This window comes from Ceratotherium simum, chromosome 3 (assembly GCF_057802395.1).
Source record: "Ceratotherium simum simum isolate JZ-2026a chromosome 3, ASM5780239v1, whole genome shotgun sequence".
In the NCBI taxonomy this organism is placed as follows: Eukaryota; Metazoa; Chordata; class Mammalia; order Perissodactyla; family Rhinocerotidae; genus Ceratotherium; species Ceratotherium simum.
In genome coordinates, this window is record NC_141902.1 from 46,036,137 (window position 1) to 46,050,604 (window position 14,468).

General features: G+C 34.9%; 1 protein-coding gene across 4 annotated transcripts in view; it reads right to left on the reverse strand.

The window, feature by feature from the left end:
• Positions 1-14,468, reverse strand: part of GABPB1 (GA binding protein transcription factor subunit beta 1) — a 64,789-nt gene that overhangs the window by 20,070 nt on the left and 30,251 nt on the right. For 3 of the 4 annotated variants that reach the window (XM_004421567.3, XM_087427130.1, XM_087427123.1), the window contains 5 exons: positions 7,820-7,927; positions 3,488-3,655; positions 1,799-1,993; positions 551-698; positions 92-205 (listed from right to left, as the gene is read on the reverse strand). In XM_004421567.3, coding sequence (XP_004421624.1) covers positions 92-205; positions 551-698; positions 1,799-1,993; positions 3,488-3,655; positions 7,820-7,927 — 733 coding nt within the window. Of the gene's footprint in view, positions 1-91; positions 206-550; positions 699-1,798; positions 1,994-3,487; positions 3,656-7,819; positions 7,928-14,468 lie in introns of those variants that run through there. The other variant, XM_004421568.3, reaches the window with a different exon arrangement.

Sequence of the window (14,468 nt, forward strand, 5' to 3'; positions counted from 1 at the left end):
TGCCCACTTAGCCTTTTACATTACCTTCCTGGTCTTCTTAACTATTTGAATCTCCAACTTTTAATGTATACATTTGACTTGTTTTTCTAACCTGGCGTTTCTGAAGAATTGGACAACGGCGCAGACGCTTCAGCTAAGGCAGCTAATGTAGCTAATACTGATGTAGAGGAGTTTCCAAACTGAACAGCAGATACACCTGTTTCATCTACGAGAAAAGAGAAAATAAACTTGAATTTTTAAGAAGCTTAATCTAATGCATTTTCTGATATTCTATTTTACTTTATCCAACTCTTAAATAAAGTTTGGATAATAGTTTTGTGAAAAACAAGCTTGGATAGCATTAGTTTTTGAAAGATAATATTGCTGTGTTTTGCAATATCACCTTCTTTAGATTATTTTGTCTCAAAAAATTTTTTTTTGCCAATGATACCAAAGAAAACGAAGGTGGCTGATATAACCTTACCCTCATTCTCCAACAGTCCTTTCTTAAAAGGAGGAATACCTACTAGAGCATAAAATCCCAACAGCTATCCTATATGCATCTCAATACCTGTTGCCTTGGATGAATTTTCTGAAGATACCAGACCTGTTAGGTTCACCACCCCTCCAGGTCCAATGATAAACTGTGGGGTTGCAGCATGTATCGTCACAGTGTCAGGACTCTCTGGGTTTGTGTTGATTTGGTTCTGCATAGCAATCTAGGGGACAAACCACCACAATGTTTTCAGAATTATAACCAGAACATACAGCACAGACTCTCAATGTAGTACAAACACAAATATAAAGAAGCATTCTCTAATTTAAGAAGAATCACGTAATACAAGTGGAAATCTTTGTTTATGGTCGACTGAGAGTATAATGGGTAAATCATAGGTATGAATTTATATCCTAAGTTCCCCTGTTAGGTAAAGCAGCAAAATCATGTGAGAGGTGAAGCGAGTACCTGAAAGGCTTTTACAGAACACAGCTGAAAGATATTCTGCTGCTCTGTAACTACAAAAATTAAAGTATTTAAGTTACTTCCTCTATATTCAGCAATTTATAACACAACATATGTAAAGCATGTCCTTCCCAATTAATTGTTCTCCATCTTCAACCCTAGCCCCTTAACTGCTCTCCTAGGAGTAAAAGAATTGGAAGAGGCATGGCAAAATTCATTTTCCTGAACATATAACATCTTTTAGGTAACTAGCTGAAGTTCAATAGAATCAGATGATCTAAGAGAAGAAGAGTGCTACTGGGAAGGAGAACCAACAGCCAAGAAGAAGCAGTAAGTCAAGATGATAATTTACATCAATGTTGTCTAGCTGAAGAGAAGTAATGTCGGTTATTAGAAAAACTTGCCAAAAAGTCATAAATAACTATGCTCGCAAACAGATTCTTTTGAGGATGGTGAAAAATAAAAGAAACCCATCAGAATGATGAAGACTGTATCACTCAGGGGGCGTTATTATAGTTGCTAAAAAAATTTTTTTAGTGGAAGTATAATAGACTTTGAAAAACCATACGGTATCCAAATATGCAACAACAAAAACTCAATAAAATGTCTAGAAGGGGAATTCAGGAACTTAACAACATAGAAAGTAATCACCTTATCTAATCTTCTAATGTTACATGCAAAGACTATGGTCTTACAATCAGGAACACAAACAGTAATGAACAAAGAAGAAGTGGAAGGGGAAAAGGCCTGTCCAAAATAACCAAGTCAAAAATGAAAAGCTACAAGCTGAATAGTTCAAATCATCCAAAAGACAGAGATCCTTTTGTTTATTTTCTTAAATTAAAAGCCAAATGTTACCTGTAATATCTCTGCTAAATCTTCATTCCCATTGTCTATTGAAATATCAAACGCAGTTTTACAAAATTTACTTTGCGTGTGTACATCAGCACCATATTTGATTAAAAGTTCCACCACCTCTTGATGATTGTGTTCTGTGGCCCAGTGTAGAGCTGTCATCTTTAACATGTCCTTTGCATTGACATCAGCACCATGCTACAAAAATATTTCAAAATAAGAGATTTCTAAAATATGATATATAAAGAATTCTTAATAGGAAAATACTAACCATCATGCTTTAAAGCAAGAATTTGCTACTAACATGATCAACTCTTTATGTGTTGAATAATCTACATGTTCCAGGAACCACCATACATCTGTCGCTTAATCAGTTTTCTATCACATTGACTTTCCTAATTGCTTTCCTTCTAATTTCTCAGGAGTGCAGCAATTATTTTTTTCAGTCACCAGCTATGAACACGAAGGGCTAGAATGGCATATGTAAGAAGTGAAGGAAAACTATGAGCATTCCTCCAAAACTCTCTTTAATTCCATGTGGTAGCTGGTCCCCTAGTTTCTTATTTACACAAAACTATCCTTTGCTTTCAAAACCAGCGCAATATAAAGAATTAAAAGGGAGCTATCCGGAGGTACACTCTCCAATATGGTAGCCACCAGACACATGTGGCTATTAAGCACTTGAAATATGGCTAGTCTGAATAGAGATGTGCTGTATGTGTAAATATACACGGGAATTCAAAGACTTAACACTAAAAGAAAAGATGTAGAATATCTCATTAATAATTTTTATATTGATTTCATGTTGAAATGATAATATTTTGTATATATTGAGTTAAACAATATATAATATTAAAATTACTTTTTACTTTTTTTGACATAGCTAATAGAAAATCTAGAGTTACATGTGATTCGCATTTGTGGCTTCCATTGTATTTCTCTTGGGTAGGCTGATCTAGAGGCTAGAATAAAAAAGATTAAGAATATCTAAATCTAGGGGCTGGCCCGGTAGTGTAGTGGTTAAGTTCACACACTCCGCTTTGGCGGCCTGGGGTTCGCGGCTTCGGATCCCGGGCGTGGACCTACACACCACTCATCAAGCCATGCTGTGGCAGCGTCCCATATACAAAGTAGAAGAAGACTGGCACACATGTTAGCTCAGGGACCACCTTCCTCAAGCAAAAAAGAGGAAGACTGGCAGCAGATGTTAGCTCAGGGCCAATCTTCCTCACCAAAAAAAGAAAGAAAGAAAGAATATCTAAATCTATCACTCTCTATTTCAGACTTTTCTACATCATTCTTTGGCATTTAGATGATTAAAGAAAAATCCCCATCTGTATTATTTGCTTATTTGTTTGTTAATGGTCCAAGCCTCATGTTCTCTTCCATGAGCATTTTAACTGTATCAAGTAAGACAAAGCTATAGTCTTTCACCATAGTGGAGACCAAGGTTTAAGAAATCAATTGTTTGACCTAACTAAGAACATACCTAGAGGAAGTTTTTTTTTCTCCCCACAAGGAAAAACTTTAAGATAACTTTCATTTAATGGGCTTACACACAAAAAATGAGAAAACATAGGAGTAAAAAAATAGCAGAGATTCCATAAAACTAGTTCCCTTCTCCCTCTTCTAAAATCATAAAGTCTTTGTGGGCTTACTGTCAAAAGCAAAGTGCAAAAAGAGAACACATACCTTCAGCAAAACCTCTACTATGCTGGCATGGCCCTCAGAAGCTGCCATATGTAATGGCGTTCGGTCCACTTTGGTTCTGGCATCCCTACTCACACCAGCGCGGAGTAGTACTTCTGTGGTGGAATAATGCCCGTATTGTGCTGCCAGATGAAGTGGAGAGGTTCCCAGCTATACCGCAAGAAAAAAATCCACTTTATAGTGATTTTTAATTCACTTCTATTACTACCTTCTATTTCATATTTTCTCTTTACATAGCACTCATTATCTTTATATTACCTGTTCACATAGTAACTCAAAACTGAAAAGAATTTATGCTTATCACATTCTCTTCACAGAGGCCTTCCAGAATTCCAGTGAGGAAGAAAAGTCAATATTTCATTTAATTCAAACTTGCTTTCTTCATTATTTTTTACCAGATAAATAGCCTAAGCAAAATTAATTTCATCAGGAATTAGAGATAATTAGGGTTTGAGAAATTTTTCTGAGTACTGGAATGTTTTCCTCACACCAATCACACAAAACTTCTCTTCATCTATGAAATTCATATCAAATAAATGTAATAGTGTATATTTTTATATTAAACTGTTTTGTAGGACTTAGAAAATAAGTTATTTAAAGCATCTCAGTGATCTTTTTAAAGGAGTTCATATAGTCATTTTTCAAGGGAAAAATCTGATCTGAGGTGCACAGCCAAAGGCTAAGTCAGGACAGAACCAAAACAGAGCCCAGTTCTCCTGAAACTGGTTGCACGTGGTCTAGCCACTACACGAACTCTACGCTCACAATATAAAGCAGAGGTACTAAAACGTGAGTGAAGAAGAGCCTTAGAGGCATAACTTTTAATAGGTGAAAATCAGATTTAAGTTATATCACATACATTTAGAGGCAGAGAAAGTCCCTATAGCTTTCTGATTACCAAAACACTGATGTTCCAAAGAACCAAGATAGTTGACTAGAACATGAAATTTGCTAAGACTACTACTGTAATAATAGCAACTAAAGTTTTTGTCTAAGCACTTTCCACGGCAAGCACTATTCTAAGACCTTTCCACACGTTATCTCATTTAATCTCCTCATAACATGGGTACTATTACTATCCTCATTTGGCAGTAAAAGAACCTAAGCACAATGAGGTTACTAATTTGCCTGAAGTCACACAAGTAAGAGTCATAATACAAAGTTAGGCATGTACTCTCAATAGATGGCAAAAATGAAAATTACTTATCCTGGGAATAATGAGTTTAAAAACCTTGTAATTTGAAGGGAAGGTCATTCTAGAAGATCAATGAAGATTCCTGAACAATCTTTTCTTTCTCCATGGTTTATCATATTTTTCTATAACTAGCCCTTCCTTTACTCTTAAATTCTAATATTTAATGAAGTATCTCAACAGCCCATTTAGCAACTATGAGTTCTGCTCAGTGTGATATTAGGGTTTACTCGTATTTTTTCTTTTCTTGAGACCTTACCCTTTTTGGTTGATGATAAAAAATATTTATATACATACATATATGTAGTTTACAGAAAAATGATAGGGCAAACACTAGTGAAACTACCATTACAGTCTAGAAATAAAACATTGACAACAATTTAAAATCTTCCCATGTGCCACTCCCTAATCACAAACCCCTCCCTCAGCCCCAGAAGTAATTACTATTCTGAATTTTGTAATAAACATTGCTTTACTTTACTTTGGTTTTTTTTATCACTTATGTATCCCTAAATAATATACTTTGGTTTTGCCTGTTTTGAACTTTATTTAAATAGAATCATACTGCATGTATTTCTCAGTGACTTGCCTTCTTTTGCTTAACATTATGCTCTTGAGATTCACCCATGTTGGTGAATGTAAGTGTAATTCACTAATTTTCTCTGCTCCATAATATTCTACTGCACAAATAAACCATAATTAATTTAACCAATCTACTGATGAACATTTGGGTTGTTTCCAGTTTTTTGTTATTCTGAATAACGCTGCTGCTACAAATAGTCTTGTGCATGTCTCAAGTACATGAACAAGAGTTTATCTTGGGAATAGTCTTAGAACTTCGATGGCTACATCATAGGGTGTGTACATTTCAAATTTACCAGGTACTGCCAAACTGTCATCCAAAATGTTTATACCAATTCACACATCTCCTCACCAATGCTTGGTACTGCCAGACTTCTTTTTGCTAATTTGGTGGATATGCAATAGTATTTCATGATTTTACTCTGCATTTGCCCAATTATTAATGTAGTTCATTTGAACTTTCTCTTTGGTAAAGTACCACATCAAGTCATTTACCTCGTCTTCTTTGTCTTTTTATTACTGCCATGGGAATTCCTTATGTATTATGGATACTAGTTCTTCTTAAGATCCTTTTGTCTTGAGGTACTACAGTATCACTATGATGCATTGTCTAGAAATGGATTTTTTATTGATCCTGCTGGAGATTTGTTGGGCTACTTGAATCCGTGAGCTGCCATCTTCCAGCAGTCCTGGAAAAATCTCAGCTATGATTTCTTCAAATTATTTTATCTCTATTCTCACTCTCCTTGTGAATTTATGATTAGATATATGTTAGACTTTCTCACACTAGCCTTCCTGACCCCTGACATCTTTTACATTTTCTATCTGTTTTGCTTTGTGCTATATTCTGGATGATTTTTTTTTAATATCTTTCAGTTTACTAATTTTCTCTTCAGTTGTTCCTAATCTGCTATTAAAACTCTATCTAAAGTCTGTAGGTCTGCTTTTGTTGTCAGTTGTTTCAGAGGGTTATTATCCAAGTTGCCTTGTGTCCTTGTGTGTTTAGTTATTTTTGACTGTTCATTTTCCTTGGAATTTCATTTGTGGATACGAAGCCTCGGATGAAGGCAGGTTCCTCCAGAAAGGATATTCATTTGCTTCTGCCAGGAAACTGGGGGAACCCCTAGTCCAAAGATCACTTTCAGTTTACAGTTTTGCAGAATGCACACGTATTTATGAGTTTAGGCCACAAATGTGTGCAAGGGATGGCTTGTGACTCTAAATTTTCATCAACAATTTTTTTCCTCTCTCCATTTGGTTCCTTGATTCAAGTCCATTCATTTTCCTTGCAGTACCCTAGCAACAGGGGCAAGGGCAGGAGGAGACAGGAGGAGGGGTGGTATTTCTGGTTTACCCTTACAATGAAGGTGCAGTTCTTCGGGATTCCAGACTTACGGGAAGAGGATCTCCTAGGAGACTTCTCTCTACGAGCAGTCTCCGATCTTTGTCTTCAGTAATCCATGCCAGTGAGGTAGGAAAACCAACAGGCAAACTGAGTTCAGCAAATGTTCTTAGGGCGAAAGTTCTCTGGGTTCTGGCCTTCACTTAGTTTTTCAGGTTGATAAGCCCTTAGTTTCTTTCTAACTCATCAATGCACTTAAGAAGATTTTTTTTTAAATATTTAATCAAAAAATCTTTATCTTCTAAAGATAGATGCTGAGATATTTATGGATGAAATGAAATGGTTCCTGGAATTTGCTTTAAAATAATACAGAACAAAGAAAGTGGATGGGATTGTAATGGAAACAAGATTCACCATGACTTGATAATTTTTGAAGTCAGATGAAGGATATGCAGGGGTTGATACATGTTTAAAGTTTTCCATAATAAAAAAATTTGTTTTGTTTTGTTTTTAATGAAAAATAAAAAAATCGGGTAAGTAAGCCAAAAACAACAAAATCAAAAAACTGGAATTTTTAGTTGTTACCAGTGGGAGGGTTAATCCAGATTCCTAACTCCATACTCCCAAGACCACCCCTTTTGATTTACCCCCAGAATTAAGGACAGTTATGCATTTTGTTCTCCTCACAACTGCCTCCTATAGTTACTAAGAACTCATTCTCATTCCTTTCTTCCTCTTTTGTCATGTTTGCAATAGTTTTACAAGTATCAATTAAAATGCAAACATTTTTTTCTTCTTAGAAGCTATTATAACATTAACTCCAATCTTTATCTGTTTCTGAATTACAAATTCTACCCGTGCTATTTATACGACCTTTAAATTAAATCCCAAACAGCTACATTTTACATTCATCCTACATTACTGAACTCCATAGTTTAAAAGAAAAATCATCTTGCGGACAGAATATTTGGATCAGTTTGTCCAATATCAAAAAAAATGATCCAAACCATTCTCTTTAAAAGATAGCTATGATTCTAAAATTGCAAACAAATTTGCAAAATGCAATTGATTTTTACCATTCATACACACAATACTGACTAAATTTTTATCTGGAAAAATTCAAAAATGGAGGAAGAGGATGGGGAGGGGGAAAACGGGGAGGAGGAAGAAACACCACAACATTAAAATCTTTTTTTACCCAGTCTGTAGTAAAAGGAGCTCCATTTGCCATCAAAATACGCACTTCATCATCTTGACCTGCTCGTGCTGCTTCTAAAAGCTTCTTTCCCAAATCTACCAGGGACATCTAAACAAAACACAGAAGAATTTAACATCTCCATTTATAAATTATGACATGACTTTTTTTCTCTTCTATCTTTATTACTAAGTCAGTTCTCAATTATCCCTTCAGAAGGTTATGATATGGTTAATCTGAAACTACAGATCACACAAAGGTAATTTATATTCGGATTTTGGGATGAGATTTTCCTTTCTCATTAAGTTTTTACCCAAGTTAATAAAATTAGTTTGAATTCTCCAAATACAGCTGGTAAAAGATAGAAGAGGTAAGTAGCAGAGAAAGCTTGTCTAAAATTTAAAACTGGCAACAAACTGTTTTCACTGGAGGAGTTGCAGCAATGAAGTTTTTCACAAAAGTAACTAGAAATAAAGTACAAGATACTGTCCTCTGTAACAGGTGCAAATTAGAATAAATCTACCATAACTTTTTTTTGCAACAGTAAATGTGTTCACAATTTAAAAAGGAGTATTTTCAACCCTTGTAGAGCCAATGCACATGTAAGTTCTTCCAGAAAAGGGCACAATTCACATTCAATGAAAATATTGAAAATAGAGTATGTGTCTCATTAAGAAGCTAGAAAGTGAGTATACCTCATATCTTGAATTCAAAATATCTGAAAAGACTAATGTCACAGCCTAAGGAGTGTGTGTGTGTGTGTGGTGGGTGTGTGTGGGTGTGTGTCTTCTTGAATAAGAAATAATGAAACAGGTGTTAGGAAAAGATCATGACAGGAGTACATAGGTGAAGAAAGATTTGAAACTATCAGAGATGTTCAAATCAAGGGATGAAAGTTCTGAGAAGAAAATTCCCAAATCCAGAAAGACTACTCAGCTGGAAGACAATTCAGTGATGTTATATAGCATCCTGAGGAAAGGCAAACAGGTAGAATTTGAAGCCTGTGGGGGAGGGAAGATATGAAACCCCTGAGATTTACACAAGAAAAAAATGTGCCGGGGGTGTGAATTTGTCTCAACAGGTGAATATTCTTTGCGAGCTGGGTAAGTAGCCAAGGGGAAATACGTCCTAAGAGGGTCATGTTAGCTTGATTAGGGTATCCCAGTCTTGTAGAACAGGTATACTCAAGGAGGGGAGAGGAGAACGTGTGTGAGAAGGAAGTTAACAGATCCAGTTTGGAGAGATGATTTACGCCAGGAAGGAATAGAAAAGAAGTTAAGGAATCTAAAAGCATTGATTGACAGAAAAAGATGGCCCTGAAAGAACACAGATTATGCTTAAATTATTACCTTTTTAGTAGATTCCATAACATGGGAACAACCAAACATAGGAGTACCCAGGAAGGCTTGCACCATGACTAGCTAAAATGTATGTCAAAACAGGCATTTGTCACCAGGCAGGAAAGAATGTCTGATAGTTGCTCCATTTTTAAGGGTACAAATAATTCATTATTTATCCTATGGTGAAGAATAAGAAAAACAACCACAGGTACACATGGGTTTTATGCAGGGTGTTTTACATGCTTTTTTGTGACATCTGCAACATCTTCACCCTTGATTTTCTGATTTCCTTTCCTTTTTCCTCTCAATCTCTCATACTTTGGTGGAGCCACTGGAACCCAAGATACTGCTTAATCCCGCTAAAGGCATTAAGCTCAAAAGAGACTACTGACCTCTAATGAAGGATTTTTCCTAGGGAATATGTACCAGCTGGATAGTAAAAATTAACATCTTATTCAATAGGCAAAGAATCTGCAATAACAATCTCCCACTAAAGTCAGGATAAGGCAAAAAGAAACTGACCTCTCTTCTACAGAAGTACAGTAAAATCTAAACGGGCCACACTGACAAATACAGCGTCTATACTCTGGATGAGCAAAATTTAATATTAATCTGCTTTTACAATAAAAGAAATCTTTCCAAAAAATATACATTTTTAAATGTCTTACACAGGTAATATAAACTCTGTTTGCATTCATTGAGCATACTGCCAGATGGTTTAGACATCTGGATTTCTTTTATGAAGTGGCAGTTTAGGGCTCTTCCTCATTTTAGAAATTGGGTTGTCTGCCTTTTTCTTAATGATTTATAAGTATTCTTACATACATTCTGGACATGAGTCCCTTGTCAGATATAATATATATTAAAAATATCTCCTTCCAGAAGCCTGATTCCTTGACTCTCCATGCTGTGTTCTTTACTTGATATCACAAATCATCTTCTACAGGTAAATAATTAAGTGACAAGTCTCATAAAAATATGAAAATTATAAGTATTAAAAAGATAGAAACAAAATAATCAAACTAAAATCAAAGACAGCAAAAGAATGTTTGCCACAAAAATGAATGTAAAAAATGTTACTATTTTAAGTATGTAAAAGGTCTGACTCAAAATGAAAAGGGAAATAAACACCAAGAACCCAAGAGATCCATAGTCAAAGGACATGACCATACATTTTCGATAAGAGAAATAATTCACAAGCATAAAAACTGTTCAGCATCACAGTCAGATAAATGTAAATACTTTTAAAAGTAGCTTCTGATGCAGACAAAGATGAGGTGAAACTGATACTTTCATATATCGACATCTTACATATGTTGATAGCAATATAAACGGATCTTTTTTTATTATATTTAATATATATTTAAATATATTTGGCAATATTTGACAAAAGTTATAAAAATGTCCAAGCCTAATGACCCAAGAAATGATCCCACTTTTGATGATCTATCTTAAAGAAAAAAGGAAAATATATTGAAACATATCAATAAAGATTATATATATAAGGTACAAATACACATAAACACATACACATATATATTACTTATAATCATTTTTATAACGTGAACATCTAAAGACAGGAAAATGGTTAAATTGTGGACTCAGAAAAAGATGCAGTAATTTAAAATAATAGTTTGAAGTTATATAACATAAAGTCATGCCACGTTAAAAGATAAGATACAAAACTAATTTTTGAATGTCAAAATACACACATAGAGAACAAAACACTAAAGATATTAAAATTGTTCAGGCGGTATGATTATGGGAAATTTTACAAAGTTTCTGTAATGTTACTATATTATCTTCCTAATTTAAAAAGTGGATTTTCTTGGGGTCAGCCCAGTGGTGTAGTGGTTAAGTTCGCACTCTGCTTCGGCAACCCGGGGTTCACAGGTTCAAATCCCAGGTGCAGACCGACACACTGCTCATCAAGCCATGCTGTGGAGGCATCCCACATATAAAATGGAGGAAGATGGGCACAGATGTTAGCTCAGGGCCAATCTTCCTTAGCAAAAAGAGGAGGATTGGCAACAGATGTTAGCTCAGGGCCAGTCTTCCTCACCAAAAAAAAAAAAAAAGTAGATTTTCTTAAGGGACAAATTAAAACTGTGTGACTGTCAAGTGAGTAAATGCTGACATTAAGGAAAGTTATATACTACTGACTTCCTAAACAGGAAAGGTAGAAAAAAATAAAGAAAATGGAGGATACTGAGGACTTAAAATAGCAAACATTGATCTGCTTCTAAGAATTGCAACAAAACAATGATGCATTTGAACAAATCAACTTCTCCCATAATTCTGTAATTGTCTTAATTATTCAAAACATATCATATTTAAGGACCTAAGATACTTAAGTTACTGTGGTTTTAAAATTCCATGAGCAATACAAATGTGTAGTAGATTAATGTAGCTGGATACTTTTAAATCAGTGGTTCTCAGTGGTAGCAGCACTGCCCCCTAGAGGGCCCTTTGGATATATATGGAGGCATCTTGGGGATTGATGGGAGGAGGCGGGGGATGAAGGCTTTACTATTAGCATTTAAAGGGCAAGTGCCAGGGATACCAGAGGTCCAGCAGTGCGGGGAACAATACGGTATTGCAAAGAATTGTCACATGTTTGGGTGACTTTCAAAAGTTCCATTGAATATATCTAAGGCTAGAACTTAACTAATATGTAAACAAAATGTATTTTTCCACAATATTAACGTATTCCAAGTTTTCTAGAATGCAACCATACTATAAATCTATCTGTTCTGTTCAGAACTTGACTAAGAGTTGTTCACCATTTTGGAAAATCATGTCACTAATGTCAATACCGCTGGGGATCTGAATCACCAATATAACACTGTATCAACCAGCTTTCCCCTTCACGGTGACTCTATGTAGAGGTACAAGCATTTGACTACCTCTTGTGTCATCTAGCATGCTCTGCTTCAGTATTTACATATTTAAATACACAGTCATTATAAATTTCTTTCCTTCTATTTCTCCTTTATATTATCATTAGGGCATTATAATGATTTTTTGAAATTATGGAGATAAGTAATATTAACTATAGTTTTCATTTTAAGTTAGCAGAAGGGGCAATACAAAATACTTGTTATAAAAAGGTAGCAATGGATCTAATACGATTGAAAAATTAATGGAAGAAAATACACGTGATAGGGCTGGCCCTGTGGCTTAGCGGTTAAGTGCGCGCGCTCCGCTGCTGGCGGCCCAGGTTCGGATCCTGGGCGCGCACCCACGCACCGCTTCTCTGGCCATGCTGAGGCCGCGTCCCACATACAGCAACTAGAAGGATGTGCAGCTATGACATACAACTATCTACTGGGGCTTTGGGGGGGAAAATAAATAAATAAATAAATCTTTGGGCCGGCCCCGTGGCTTAGCGGCTAAGTGCGTGCGCTCCACTGCTGGCGGCCCGGGTTCGGATCCCGGGCGCGCACCCACGCGCCGCTTCTCTGGCCATGCTGAGGCCGCGTCCCACATACAGCAACTAGAAGGCTGTGCAACTATGACATACAACTATCTACTGGGGCTTTGGGGGGAAAAAATAAATAAATTAAAAAAATTAAAAAAAAGAAAATACACGTGAGATCAAGTAAGACAAAAATCAAAGGTGCTCTCATTTTCTTGTCAAGATAATTAGTAAAAGTTAAAAGAATCAAAATGCAGCATTTTCATTTCCGATTCTCACCTGACGGGAACCACGCACATCACAGAACAATCCTGACCATTAGGACAACAAAATTGACCAAAGGGACCACAGCTCCAGGTTGAGCCCTCAATTTACTTAGTTCATTATCTATATATTAAATTCTCAGAGACAAAGTGTTAGATTTAAATAAAACCATTTAAAGACTTAGCAATAAATGTTGCTTTTTTGGTATGGCAAATAACTTTTCCCCAATCAAATGAAGAAGCATAGTTCAATTCCATAAGTTTTAACGAATATTAAAAATGCTTACTGAAAATAAACTATATGTATGGCACTGAATGCCTTCTAGTTTAATACTCCTTTCTTCTTGAGAAGAAAATTTAAAAACCTACTGCAATAAATTCAATCTTGAATTTCTTTACTACTTCTAAAAAAGCTTATCACAATCTGATACAAACCATTATTTTTTTTTTTAATCTCCATCTAAAATCTCTAATGAAGGATTTTTCCTAGGGAATATGTACCAGCTGGATAGTAAAAATTAACATCCTATTCAACAGGCAAAGAACCTACAATAAGACTTTCTTACTAAAGGCAGGATAACGCAAAAAGACTTTAATAAGATCTATAAGGGAACTGCAAAATATCTACAAACTAGCTGCTTTTGCTCAAAAGTACATGCTGAGAGGGCCATCTAGTGGTAACAAGAATTTACTACCAATAATTACATGAATTTCTATAATTCATAGCTCATAGAGCTGTTGTGAGGATTATAGCATCTACTGGACATGAAAACTCTCTGTAAAATTGTAAATTACTAGTTCCCTGTGAATTGTTACTAGTACTCAAAAAAGAATATGAATAAAAATACTTCGAAAATGTAAGGCTTTATAAATATACTTAACATACTTAATAAACTTTGCCTCTAAAAATTTTAGAATAAAATTTGCACTATCACTCCTATGCTCCATAAGTGCAATTATAAATCCAATAAAATTCTTCTAAAGATTTCATCAAGCAATTTAGCACCAAGTATGCTTCAAAAGCCTTTAAAACGTTCATACTCTTTGACCTAATAATTCTACTCATATAAATCTATCGTAAGGAAGCTATTTGAAACATAAATATACTAATAGTGATGTTATTTAAAATAGGGAAAAACTGAAATGCCCTACTACAAACAAAACAAATAAATTAAGATAGATCATAATGGAATGTTACAGTCTTTTATTCTTTTATTTTAGTTCTTATCAAGGAAAATTTTGACCATATACAAGAATAGATAGAATAGTATAATGAACCCCCACATGGCCAACACCTAGCTTAAATGTCAATCTATGACCAGTCCATTTCCCACTCACACATATTATCTGGAAGCAAATTTCAGACATCATATCATTTTATCCATAAATATTTCAGTATGTATCTCTACAAGATAAAGATATCTTTTAAATACAATATTGTAGTCATTTTAAAATATTATTTACAAATAGTATGTAACAGTATAAGAATCAAGACTCTAAAGTGAATATATACTACAATCTTAACAATGTAAAAAATGCATAGAAAAATATCTAGAAAAGATATACCATGACAATGAAAATTACAGATTTTTCCTTTTTTTCTACTCTTCTCTATTTCATAAGTTTTCTAT